The sequence below is a fragment of the Sapajus apella genome, unplaced genomic scaffold, assembly GCF_009761245.1.
Source record: "Sapajus apella isolate SASKATOON/1434 unplaced genomic scaffold, GSC_monkey_1.0 scaffold46, whole genome shotgun sequence".
Classification (NCBI taxonomy): domain Eukaryota; kingdom Metazoa; phylum Chordata; class Mammalia; order Primates; family Cebidae; genus Sapajus; species Sapajus apella.
Genome location: NW_022436986.1, coordinates 440,820 through 453,380, shown reverse-complemented (window position 1 = coordinate 453,380; position 12,561 = coordinate 440,820). Strand labels below are relative to the sequence as shown.

Genomic DNA, 12,561 nt, shown 5'->3' with positions numbered 1-12,561 from the left:
CTCGGCTCACCGCAACCTCCGTCTCCTGGGTTCAGGCAATTCTCCTGCCTCAGCCTTCTGAGTAGCTGGGATTACAGGCACGCGCCACCATGCCCAGCTAATTTTTTGTATTTTTAGTAGAGACGGGGTTTCACCATGTTGACCAGGATGGTCTCGATCTCTTGACCTCGTGATCCACCCGCCTCGGCCTCCCAAAGTGCTGGGATTACAGGCTTGAGCCACCGCGCCCGGTCCTCATACTGTATCTTTAAAGCCCTCGGGCTTCCTATTAATCGGCCTGGAAGGAGGAAGGGCGGGGGAGTAGAGTGGAGGGGTAAGATATGGGAGGACTACGCCTTTGAAGGGGTTAAATGGCAGGGCTGGGTGTTGCTTTGGACTCCAGCAACTGACGGGTTAAAAAGACTGGCGGAGCGACCTTGGGTAGGCCTACCCCGCTGTGGACCAATAGGCGTGTGCCTCTTGGAGGGGGCGTGCCTCACACTTGAGGTTGCGGGGAGGCTGGCTTCTTATGGACCAATGAGCATGATCGCTTTCCAGGGAGGGCGTGGCCTGAGGGGGGCGTGGCGGCCGTGGCCGCCGCGGCGCTGGTGGTGGGGCGCTGGGCGGGGCGGGCGGCCCCATCAGCTGGTAGGAAATGGCCTGTGAGTCAGAGGGGCAGCGGAGTCGGCGGCGCGGAGCCGGGGCGGCCCCGGGGAGGGACCGTCGCAGGGAGGGGCGCGGCAGCGGCTGGGGGGCTGCGGACGTCAAGGCCCGCTAGTATTGCACACGAAGCTGAACAGCGAAGAGCCTAGCAGAGCAGGGCTCAGCCTGAGCCACCCTTTGTCTGGGTTGGGGGCCTGTGGCAGGGAGGACCGGGGATCCGAGGGGAGGGACCGGGACGGGACGGAAGGGCCCGGAGCACCGGCCACCGCAGCGGAGCCAATTTGGGAGCGGGGTGAGTGTGTGCTAGAGGGAAAAAGCAAATCTCCCAAGCTCCACTACAGTATGGGGCCTGTCCCAGGCTATGGGGAGGTAAGGATTGAAAAAGGACCTGGGAGGCTGCGCAGGGGGTAAGGGATCGCCCAGAACAAGGAGTCCAGGAGTCAGGTGAGTCTGCCCGGCTTAGTTTAGAGAGGCTGCTAAGGTCTGCTCCCTCCCCACTGAGGGTGGAGGGCTCTAGGCTTGGAGCCGAGGGATTGGTAAAAGAGGTCGACCTTCCTACCCACAGTGGTGGTCTGTGGGAACAGCCCCCCTAGCTTGTGTGGACATGTGTAGGGACAAAATAGAGAGCAGCTGGCAGTAATTCTCTGCACAGGATGAGGGTGGAAAGCACATGGATAGGAATTCTTCCTGTTACTCTTCTTGATCATGGTAGAAATGGAAATCTTTAATACTGAAGGGAAGGGGAGAATGAGCCTGGAAGCTGACACCTACACCAATACCCATCTCACCCACCTCCCAGGCCTCGAAGGTGTCTGAAGGTACAGGCGTATCCTGGGACTTGTTTTTGCTAGCCTTGCTCCCTTGGCATGTTGGGAGCTGTAGTCTTTGCTAGCCACAGCCTGGCACAGCTGTTTCATGCCAGCTGCTGCCCACCCCCTGCAAGAAGAGTGAGATTTGGCCTACTCTGCCCTGCCCCCCTCCCCTGCAGTCCTGCCCCATGAGTCAGCTTGAAGCCATGGTCTAGAGCCAGACTGGCTGGGTGGCAGGGGAGTGAATCTTAGAGCGTCTTGTTGACAGGGTAGGAACTGAGAGGGCTCTGGAGTTAATGAGCAGATGCCAGATATGCTGGGGTCAGGTAAGGCATCATGTCATCACCTGGCTTCCCCAGGGCAAGGGCTCAAGAGGGCAACTGGGATGACCTGGAACTGGTGGTGCTAAGGAAAAGGCCCTTCCTGAATCTGTGTGGCTTGGGTGGAGGAAAGAAAGGGTAGAAATTAGTGCAGGTTGTACCTTCTGACAATGTTGCCATTGGTGTTCTGCCCTTTCCAGCCATCCCACCCACCACAGGGAACCAGGATTTTCTTAGGGATCTCAATTCTAAGGAGAATTTGGTGAAGTGGGATAGTGGGGTACAATAATGGGAACTTGGTGTGGGAGAGCTTTTCAGTCTCTGGGTATAATCTCTTTCTGCCTCCCTCCAACCCCCACCTCTGTTGTTCCTGATTCTCTCTTATACAATTAATATCTCTGCTTCTCTCATCTGGGGAACTTTTCTCTGCATTGTCAAGACTGCTGCCCAGATCTGTGGGACTTGCGTTCTCCTTTTTTTGAGCCCTGCTTTGTGCTTACCCCTGTACTCAGAGTTGGATGGAGGAATGGGACACAGACCTGTCCTCAGAAACTCTATGGTCAGTCTAGAAGATGCTTTACTCACAGGAGTCAGCAGAACTGTTATTGAGCTTACAGGAAGTAGTAAGACTGCCATAGGTGAGGTCTCAGAGGAGGGAGAGATGCTTATGGTCTGGGGTAGACAGAGCAGACTTTCTGGAGGAGATGTCATTTGGCCTAGCCAAGGAGGAAGAGTCTTGGGTAGGCATTCAAAGGGTACTCCTCAAAGGGGAAAGGGCATTGTGAAAGTCAGATAGCATGGGCTAATGCCCAAAGGAGAAGGCTGACTCTGGGGGCAGCTGGCTTTCAAATTGACATTCCCCTCACCCTAGTATGGGCTGGAATAGTTAGGGACGACCATCTTGTGCTCCAGTAGTTTGGGGTTTTGGTGTTGGATGTGTGAGTGCTGGGGGAGGGGCATGGAGAGGTACTCCCTAGTTGTTTCCAGCTGACTGACTGCTGCAGCCTTATCTCTAGTTTGCAGGGCTTTGCAGGAGGGCCCTGGAAAGTGCCTTCTGGCAGTGACTCCTTCCCCTTCCCCCTCTTGTTTTTGGTCGGATTTGTTGCCTCTTGTTAAAGAGACAGACTGCTGGAGGCAATCTGGAGTTTAGGGCTGAAGGGCCAGCTTTGAGCTGACTTGAGGTTTGTACCTCTGAGGACTGCTGATGGGGTGTAACTGTGTAAGACCTCTGGCCTTAGTGCTCCAGGATGGCACTTGTCTCTTTGGAGACAGACAAATAAGAAGGAGTTGTACAATTTGATGGCTTTGAGTAAGAGATCTGAATTCTGGCCCTGGTCACCTCTCAGCTGGCCTGGTCTCTTGGATCTAGGGGTCTCTCATCCCTTCCTCCATGTAGGGCAGGAGACCTCAAATGGTGGCCCTGACAAGTAGTTATTGTACCTCAACTTACTTGTCACATCCTTATTACACTGAGCCAAGACCTGCCTCTCTGACTCCTTAGGGAACCCAACTCTGCCATCTGGGCCTGGATCCCAAGCCTGCCCCCTCTGTTTCTGAAGAGCCTCTCACATGGGAGAAGGATGTCCTGGGGTATACTATATTAGTCTATAATTGGTGACAGGCCTTACTGCTGGCTCCAGTGTTCCTGGCTTATGTCTGTTCTTCTCTCCTCAGGGTCCTGCTGAGCCCAGGAGCTGCACGGAATGGTGGCAGTCACCTTGCCAGTGCAGCAGGCATGGATCAGACTGCAAGCTAGGGGCACAAGGCATCAGTTGGGAAGAGGGGACTCACAGCTAGGCTTAAAGCCTCTTCATCGGGGTAAGTGCCAGGGAGAGGGAGGGGGAAGCAGGTCCAGTAAGAAGCCTGAGCTAAACCTGTCACCTTCTCAGGAGTTCTGAGAGTGGTCTCTATATTCCATTAGTCCATCCAGGGATTTGTATACATTCACCCCTGGGAACCCATTAAAGTCACCTCTTTAGGCAAGGAGAGGATCTGAATCTCAGCTTGAAGGAAGAAGACTCATTGAGTCCCCTGACCACCTTTTCTTCTCTTCTCTTACACAGATGTCCCCAGGCCCCCCAGCCCAGGCCCAGCATAAAGGCCGTGTTGGGGGGCCCCCCTGACCCAAGGGGGGGCTTCATGCGCCACGTGCAGGCGGAGCCGTCTCCATCCTCAGAGCCAGAGGCTGGCCCTTCACAGCCTCCAGTCAGACAGGGGGCCCTCCAGGGTGGCCTGCTCATGGGCTATAGCCCAGCAGGGGGGGCGACATCCCCCGGGGTCTACCAGGTATCCATCTTTTCCCCTCCAGCTGGTGCCTCTGAACCTCACAGGGCCCTGAAGCGACCAGCCCCACCCACTGAGGGTCCCCGGGAGCTGAAGAGAGGCCCTGGGCTGGGGGCCAGAGAGGGATTACCCCCTGAAGAACCATCTACTGTGGGGCTCTTGGGCCCAGAGGGACTGGGGCTGGGACTAGGTGTGGCCAGCCAGCATTTCTCCCACCGTGGCCTCTGTGTTGTGGAACAGGGAAGTAGTGTCACCTCATCTTGGACTTCAGGGGCCTGGAGTCCCCCCTGCCCCCCATCAAATGCTTCCTGCAATACTTTGCACACCAGAGACTGGGCCTCCCCAGATCCAGGGGGACAGGGTTCCCTGGGGGAGTCCCCAGGGCCAGCCCCTCCAGGCCAGCTGCACACAATTGACACTGATTTGCACAGTCTTGCACAAATAGGGGGTAAGAGCCCAGTGGCTGGGGTGGGTAATGGGCGTAGCCTCTGGCCTAGGGAGTCCCCTGGCACTGCCAATGGGCACAGTCCCGAGCACACACCCCCTGGCCCTGGACCTCCAGGCCCCTGCCCCACCAAGCGAAGGCTGCTTCCTGCTGGAGAAGCCCCAGATGTCAGCTCTGAGGAAGAGGGGCCAGCCCCTCGGAGGCGCCGGGGAACCCTGGGCCACCCTACTGCTGCCAACAGTTCTGATGCCAAAGCTACACCCTTCTGGAGCCACCTGCTGCCTGGGCCCAAGGAGCCTGTTTTGGTAAGTCAGTGAAGGAGCTCATTTACTCTTTCTCACTCCATCACTGCTTGAGTGCAGTGGTACAATCTTGGCTCACTGCAGTCTCCTCCTACCAGGCTCAAGCGATCCTCTCACCTCAACCTCCTGAGTATCTGGGACCACAGGCACATGACATTGCACCCAGCTGATTTTTTGGTATTTTTGGTAGAAATGGGGTTTCGCCATGTTGCCCAGGCTGGTCTTGAACTCCTGAGCTCAAGTGATCTACCTACCTCGGCCTTCCAAAGTGCTGTGATTACAGGCGTGAGCCACTGTGCCTGGCCTTCATGTACTCTTTTTTTTTTTTTTTTTTTTTTTTGAGACGGAGTTTCACTCATGTTACCCAGGCTGGAGTGCAATGGCGCGATCTCGGCTCACCGCAACCTCCACCTCCTGGGTTCAGGCAATTCTCCTGCCTCAGCCTCCTGAGTAGCTGGGATTACAGGCACGCGCCACCATGCTCAGCTAATTTTTTGTATTTTTAGTAGAGACAGGGTTTCCCTATGTTGACCAGGATGGTCTCGATCTCTTGACCTCGTGATCCACCCGCCTCGGCCTCCCAAAGTGCTGGGATTACAGGCTTGAGCCACCGCACCCGGCTCATGTACTCTTAAGTGGATATTTGTGTGGGTAAAGGTGGAGGCCTGGGGGAGGTGGTGTTCCTTTGAGAGTTTGTGATGAGCTTCTACCCCAAAACATACGTGGGCTTCACCCAGTTTCTTTTCCCAATCTTTTATCTCCATAGGACCCAACAGACTGCAGTCCCATGGGGAGGAGGCTGAAAGGTGCCCGTCGCCTGAAGCTGTAAGTGACCAGCTTTTCCCTCTACCCTGTTGCTGAGAATGGGAAAAGTCTGTAATCTTCTTTCCACTACCAGAGTAGGGGTACCCCAGGGCAGAAGCCCTAGATAGTGGCAAAGGGTGGAGTCCAAGGGCATGAGCAGGAATCCCAGAATACCTCAAGCCAACCCCCTGTGTGTCCCCTCCTCTACCAGGAGCCCCCTTCGAAACCTCCGGAAGGGTCCAGGCCTGCTGAGCCCCCCCAGTGCCTCCCCTGTTCCTACCCCTGCTGTCAGCCGTACCCTGCTGGGCAACTTTGAGGTAGCTCCCCTTGGGCTCTGTGACTGGGAGGGTCCAGGGAGGGGTGGGATGGTGGAATGTGTCTTGGATGGATAAGGAAAAGAATCAGCATCTCTCTCATAATGTGTTTTCGCCACCCTAACCCCAGGAATCATTGCTGCGAGGACGTTTTGCACCATCTGGCCACATTGAGGGCTTCACAGCAGAGATTGGAGCTAGTGGGTCCTACTGCCCCCAGCATGTCACGCTGCCTGTCACTGTTACCTTCTTTGATGTTTCTGAGCAGAATGCCCCGGCTCCCTTCCTGGTATGCCTTGACTCCAACCCCAAAGTCAGCTCATCAGGAGGATGAGGGGTTGGGGGCAGGGCCAAGGGGCAAGAGGTATTTCTTGCTTATTCCTCACCTAGGAGTGAGTCAGGTCAGGGCAAGGTAAGGAGAACTCTAGAGTAGGGCAGGGACAGGTTCAGGGTGAGAGATTGTAGAGAGGGATGTGTATTTGGGGCTCAGGGTTTTCCTAGTCCCCACCTTGACTCATGGCTCCCTGTCCTTCCCAGGGCGTCATGGATCTGAAACCCCTGGGGAGGAAGGGTTACAGCGTGCCCAAGGTGGGCACCATCCAAGTGGTGAGTTTGCCCTGAGGGAGTGGGAATGGAGAGAGAGGAAAGCAGCCCTCTGGCTCTACCAACCTTAACTGTCCTGCCCCCAGACCTTATTTAACCCCAACCAGACTGTGGTGAAGATGTTCCTCGTGACCTTTGACTTCTCGGACATGCCTGCTGCCCACATGACCTTCCTGCGCCATCGTCTCTTTTTGGTGCCTGTGGGTGAGGAGGGAAATGCTAACCCCACCCACCGCCTCCTCTGCTACTTGCTGCACCTCAGGTGAGGAGAGGGCCCAGGGACAGCTGGGGAGGCCCAGGTATCCCTTCCCTGAAGAGGTTCTCTCCTTCGGTACTGTCTGGATTCTTATTGGTGTATTTTTAAATGTTTATTTACACATTTATTTATTTATTTTTAGGGATGGGTTCTCGCTATGTTGCTCAGGCTGGTCTCCAACTCCTGGGCTCAAGCAGCCCTCCCACTGGGGCCTCCCAAAGCACTGGAACGAGAGGCATGAGCCACTGCAACCAGCCTGGATTCTTACTTTGATCACATTGTCCTCCTCCAGGTTCCGGAGCTCCCGCTCAGGCCGCTTAAGCCTGCATGGAGATATCCGCCTGCTTTTTTCCCGCCGGAGCCTAGAGCTGGACACAGGGCTCCCCTACGAACTGCAGGCTGTGACCGAGGCCCCTCATAATCCACGTTATTCACCTTTGCCCTGATTGCCAGCACTCTGAACCCATGTGGGCTAATGACCTGCCCATCCTGCTTCATCTTAGACAGAGAACATGTACGGAGAGATGGCAAGAGACCCTTCAGGCTTGAATTAAAGCCCTCATCATGCTCACGCCCAAATGGATTATTTGGGTGTTTAAAGCTTCTGATCTTTACTACACCCTGCCCTACTTCGGGTACTCCATGTGCCTGTCCCCTCCCTTGGGTTTCCCAGGCCAGCTTAGGTAGTAGGGAGGAACCGGAGCTACCCTGAGGTTGTCCCAAGTTCCCAGGCAAGTCATGCCAGCGTTGCCTCCCTGTCCTGGGCAGGGGCCACTTATTATTTTATTTATTTTTAATTTATAATTTATTCAAATTGGATTGCCTTGGTAACCTCCCACACCTGGTAATTGGCATCACCCCCTCCCCCTCTTTTCCTACTCTCAGATACTGCTCCAATCTCAGGAGTTGAAGAGGCTTATGCGGAGGGTGGAAAGAGAACTGCTCTCTCTCAGCTGAGGGAAGAGGGGTTATTCCAGAGGGACTGAGTCAGTAGCCAAAGACTCAGTTTCCCCTGTCCTTCCCCTAGTCCCTTCACTTCCCCTACCCTTTGACCTATCCCTGAAAGCCAAGTTATGCGTATGTGTGTGTGCGCACAAGCTTGTCTTTGTGTGGTATGTGTGTGTGAAAGAGAGTGTGCATGTATGCACACACACAGGGGCTAACCACCCCTCACCTAGGGCTCCAGACTCCAGTTGTCCCTTTCTTCCTACCTGTGTCTCCTTGCTTTGGGGTCCTGACTGAAGAAGGTGTCCAGGGGGCAGAGGCAGGGCCAAGGACTGGGGTGCCTCCTCTCACCTGGCCAGACTCTGACCCACCTACCTCAGCTGGGGTGAGGGGCACTCCTCAAACTCAGTCATGTGGTTCCCAACTACCCCATTCCCCACTCCAGACTCTGACCCAGCCTCAGTCCTGATTCCTGGGGCTGGGCTGAGGGGAACAAGCATTTGCTGAAACTTGAAAAAACAAAACAAAAACAGGAAAAAATTGTACCTGGTACTTTTTTTTAGAAAAAAAAAATTAAAAAAGAAAATAAATTCTTGTTTGGAAACTTGAACTAAGCTCTACTTTTGTTGTTGTTGTTGGGGAGAGGGTGTTAAGGGAGATGGAGGCCTGCCTGGAGTTGGGACTCTGACCTTTCTACCAGAGAGGAAGCAACAGGCCTGGGCCCATGAGGTCTTAGGCTAGTCTCTGCTGATTCTTGGGGCCTGGTCTGGCTCCTTTCGGAGGGGTTGGTGGGTAAAGTTCAGCCTTAGGTGCTGAACTCTGAATTCTAGATCAGGATTCTAATACTGGTTCTGTTAATGACTTTAGTCCCTCAGAACGTCAGTGCCCTTATATGTAAAATGGAGGTGACTACGGAGGTCTCTTGACTACCAGAGCATTAGGGATGTGTGCATGGTGACATGCTCCAGACAAGGTTGAACGCTGAGGCTGTTTGCTGGACTCTGTGTGTAAGACTAGGCATGACAGACCTTGCTTGGGAAGACAGGGAAAGAGCTGTAGTGTCTTGAGAAAAGCGGGGAGGGGAAAATCTCGGCCCAATCGCCAGGCAATGTTAGGCCCAGTTTCCATGGCAGCAAGATTGGGGTCAGTCCCCAGTGGGGCGGCTGGGCAGAGCACAGCGGGCCTACCAGAAAATGTCACTATGGCAACCATGGCAACGAGTCAGCTCCAATCCACTGGTCGCTATAGTGACAGACGGGGCGATTCTACGTTCTAGAGGGCAAACTGAGTCTCAGGTGAGGGTGAAGAATTCAGCGCGTGGTGTCTGTGAGTGATATGCAGACGGAAAAATGGCCTCCATTTTGGCCATTAGCCCGGGATCTTGGCCGCGAATAGCTAGCTAAACCCAGGACAATCGCAGCCCTCCGCCTTCTCTGGAAGGTCTGCGTTTCCCAGGGAACAACTTGAGGCGCGTTAGACCGAGTAGCCCTGATTGGGTGAGTGTTGAAAGAGGGAGGGAATGGCCAGAAGTACATCCGGGTGAGCGGAACTGCTCGGGTAGGCTTCTGGAAGCGACCGCTCTGCTCCACGTCTCGTTGATTCCGGAGGTCACTGAGGCGGTGGGAAATGCTGGCGCGCGCGGCGCGGGGCACTGGGGCCCTTTTGCTGAGGGTGAGAGCAAGGCAACATTTCCGGAGGGGCGGGATGGAGATCACTTGGGTCTTCCGCTGGGAAAGAGCGAAATTGCAACTTTGGGAGAGGACTGGGGTCAGAGGTCATGGTCCCCATGTGATTCTCCGACGATCCTGAGGGTCGTGGTTTATGGATATGCCTTCAGGACCGAGGGGCGGGGTGTCTGGCCAGATGGGATCCCTGCTCACCCACTTCTTTCCTGCAGGGCTCTCTACAGGCTTCGGGCTGCGCTACGCGCCGTGCCTCCTCTGGATTGCCCCGAAACACCGTGATACTGTTTGTGCCGCAGCAGGAGGCCTGGGTGGTGGAACGAATGGGCCGATTCCATCGGATCCTGGAGCCTGTGAGAACCTCTTCTGCCCACCCTGGGCCAACCAGATGACCAATCCCTCACGACATGGAGTGTTGGGAGGACCTCCTTTGGGCCTGCCCGCACTGTTAGCTCCCAACTCTGCAGGCCAGACCTGACAGGGCCCAGGCTGCTGACCATCATCCCCATGTTACCACCTTTTCCTATGCATCCCACAGGTCTCATTCTTGGGAATCTCCCCTGCCCTACCTCTTAGTCTCCATAGAGATGGCTATTCTACTGGCTCCAATTCTCATAACTCTCCCCTCCATTCAGGGGCCTAGTCTTGCATTCCTTTTCTCTTGGGTTTTCTTACCAGTAACACCTCAGTCTTCTGAGGACTTATTTCTTAGTAGGGGCTGCTGCTTTTCTGGGCATGTTCCACGTGTTGACTCCCTACATACTCCAGGACTCGCTTAGGTCCCAATCCCATAGTTCCCATCCTTCTGAGGACCCATGAATCCTCTTCCCAGGGTTTGAACATCCTCATCCCTGTGTTAGACCGGATCCGATATGTGCAGAGTCTCAAGGAAATTGTCATCAACGTGCCTGAGCAGTCGGCTGTGACTCTCGGTGAGGGGTTCAGGGTGACATGGGTGCTCTGAGACTGTTAGGATGTGGTTGCTGTAGATCCAGAGTGTAGGAGAAAGAACTGGTTGGGACTTAGAGGCCTGACTTTCCTCCTTTTCTCTCCTGGTTCTACAGACAATGTAACTCTGCAAATTGATGGAGTCCTTTACCTTCGCATCATGGACCCTTACAAGGTATCTGCCCCCTACTTTATCCAGCCTTTTCGGTTGCCCTCTTCACTGAAATCTTGCGCCCAATCTTCTTACGCTGTCCATGCCCATTTCAGGCAAGCTATGGTGTAGAGGACCCCGAGTATGCTGTCACCCAGCTGGCTCAGACAACTATGAGATCAGAGCTTGGCAAACTCTCTCTGGACAAAGTCTTCCGGGTAAGCAGATCTGAGCCAGAGTTAGGGTTTGAAGGCACAAACCTGACACTCCCAATCCTTTCTGAAGGTCAAGATCAGCCCCAGGCCCGTCTCAGTTTAGGCCCTTGATAGGTAGGTTGAGGCTGTGGGGCTTATACCTTTCTTTCTCCAGGAACGGGAGTCCCTGAATGCGAGCATTGTGGATGCCATCAACCAGGCTGCTGACTGCTGGGGTATCCGCTGCCTTCGTTACGAGATCAAGGATATCCATGTGCCACCCCGGGTGAAAGAGTCTATGCAGATGCAGGTAGGGGCCAAGCGGGGGTGGGAAAAGGACCTCAGAGTGCTCCAGTCCCAGGAAGATCCAGACTCCCCTCCTGTTGTGATGGGTAGAGTTGCAGGTCTGTGTGGGTTTCCCTTGGCTTGTTGATTGGGGTTGTGGCGGGCTTCCAGGTGGAGGCAGAACGGCGGAAACGGGCCACAGTTCTAGAGTCTGAGGGAACCCGAGAGTCGGCCATCAACGTGGCAGAGGGGAAGAAACAGGCCCAGATCCTGGCTTCCGAAGCAGAAAAGGCTGAACAGATAAATCAAGCAGCAGGTCAGGAGAGGGTAGAGGCTCAGGGAGGAGCAAGGCATGGTCCTTTGAAGATTGGTTCTAGGGCAGGAGCTTTGGGGTGCCCTGACTTCATGGGTCAAGCAAGCTCTGTCCCTTCTCTTACAGGAGAAGCCAGTGCAGTTCTGGCCAAGGCGAAGGCTAAAGCTGAAGCTATTCGAATCCTGGCTGCAGCACTGACACAACATGTGAGAGGCCCCTAGGTGGGAATGGGGACAGGCATTCACAGTGAAAGGGGTTCTCTTATCTACCCCTGAGGAGAGTTCCTACCTCTGTGGGCCCTGTTGAGCCAGATTACATGGTCCTTTTTATTGTGAACTGCTTTCTTCATTCCCCATCCACCCCTCCTCCGTGTCTGTGATCTCTGATTTTATCCCCCTGTGGTCACAGAATGGAGATTCAGCAGCTTCACTGACTGTGGCGGAGCAGTATGTCAGCGCATTCTCCAAACTGGCCAAGGACTCCAACACTATCCTACTGCCCTCCAATCCTGGCGATGTCACCAGCATGGTGGCTCAGGTTAGAGCTCTCTGAGGACCCAGCACAGAGTACCAGTGCCAGGGCCTGAACTGAGACCCCACCACCGTCATCAACACTTACATACCATAAAGGTCTTCAGAGTGCCTTGGCCTTACACCTCCCTTCATTCTTTGTAGAGATGGAATCTAAGAATGAAACATCTCCACTCAGTCTTGCAAATATGGAAATTCTTGAGATTTCTTTTTTTGGCAGATACCTGTGTTGTTATTCTGAGAGTTACCTCACTCCAATGGTTTGTACGATTCCTAAAATCAACTCCAGAGCTTACAAGACAGGCTTGAGAGAGGGAGGAAGGAAAACTAACTCACTGGCCCCCATGCCGTTTTTCCCTTTTAGCCATCGATAGGCTGGGCTGCACCTCTGTCAGATGTCCTCATGGTACTCTCTCTGTCCCTCTCCTCAGGCCATGGGTGTATATGGAGCCCTCACCAAAGCCCCAGCACCAGGGGCTCCACACTCAGTCTCCAGCGGGAGTAGCAGAGACGTCCAGAGTACAGATGCAAGTCTTGATGAGGAACTTGATCGAGTCAAGTTGAGTTAGTGGAGCTGGGCTTGGTTAGGAAGTCTGGGGACAAGGAAGCAACATTTCCCTTTTCTGGCTCTAGCTTCCCTGCCAAGATTTTCGTTTTTATTTTTTTATTTGAACTTTAGTCATGTAATAAACTCACCAGTGGCAAACCAGAAATTGTCCTCTTTGATTGTGGAAT

General features: G+C 54.3%; 2 protein-coding genes across 10 annotated transcripts in view; both read left to right on the top strand.

Moving 5' to 3' along the window:
* The window catches only part of FAM214B (family with sequence similarity 214 member B), a 13,742-nt gene extending 5,409 nt beyond the window's left edge, over positions 1-8,333 (top strand). For 4 of the 9 annotated variants that reach the window (XM_032239948.1, XM_032239945.1, XM_032239943.1 and 1 more), the window contains exons 2-9: positions 3,446-3,589; positions 3,835-4,804; positions 5,568-5,626; positions 5,817-5,922; positions 6,050-6,208; positions 6,457-6,525; positions 6,609-6,784; positions 7,071-8,333. In XM_032239948.1, coding sequence (XP_032095839.1) covers positions 3,911-4,804; positions 5,568-5,626; positions 5,817-5,922; positions 6,050-6,208; positions 6,457-6,525; positions 6,609-6,784; positions 7,071-7,224 — 1,617 coding nt within the window. In that variant the 5' untranslated portion in view covers positions 3,446-3,589; positions 3,835-3,910 and the 3' untranslated portion in view covers positions 7,225-8,333. The other 5 variants (XM_032239946.1, XM_032239941.1, XM_032239944.1 and 2 more) reach the window with 5 other exon arrangements.
* Positions 8,334-9,265: 932 nt separating this feature from the next.
* Positions 9,266-12,539, top strand: STOML2 (stomatin like 2). The gene is made up of 10 exons (XM_032239951.1): positions 9,266-9,394; positions 9,621-9,758; positions 10,238-10,337; positions 10,470-10,528; positions 10,621-10,722; positions 10,874-11,008; positions 11,155-11,299; positions 11,423-11,502; positions 11,705-11,833; positions 12,258-12,539. The coding sequence occupies exons 1-10, from the start codon at positions 9,350-9,352 to the stop codon at positions 12,393-12,395; spliced, it is 1,071 nt and encodes a 356-aa protein (XP_032095842.1). The 5' UTR covers positions 9,266-9,349; the 3' UTR covers positions 12,396-12,539.
* Positions 12,540-12,561: the final 22 nt, after the last annotated feature.

Excerpts from the sequence above, each read along its gene's own strand:
- STOML2 (XM_032239951.1), top strand. The coding sequence starts at position 9,350 with ATGCTGGCGCGCGCGGCGCGGGGCACTGGGGCCCTTTTGCTGAGG. Across the intron at positions 11,009-11,154 it reads AAGAGTCTATGCAGATGCAG|GTGGAGGCAGAACGGCGGAA; the intron begins GTAGGGGCCAAG and ends GCGGGCTTCCAG. Across the intron at positions 11,834-12,257 it reads TCACCAGCATGGTGGCTCAG|GCCATGGGTGTATATGGAGC; the intron begins GTTAGAGCTCTC and ends CCCTCTCCTCAG.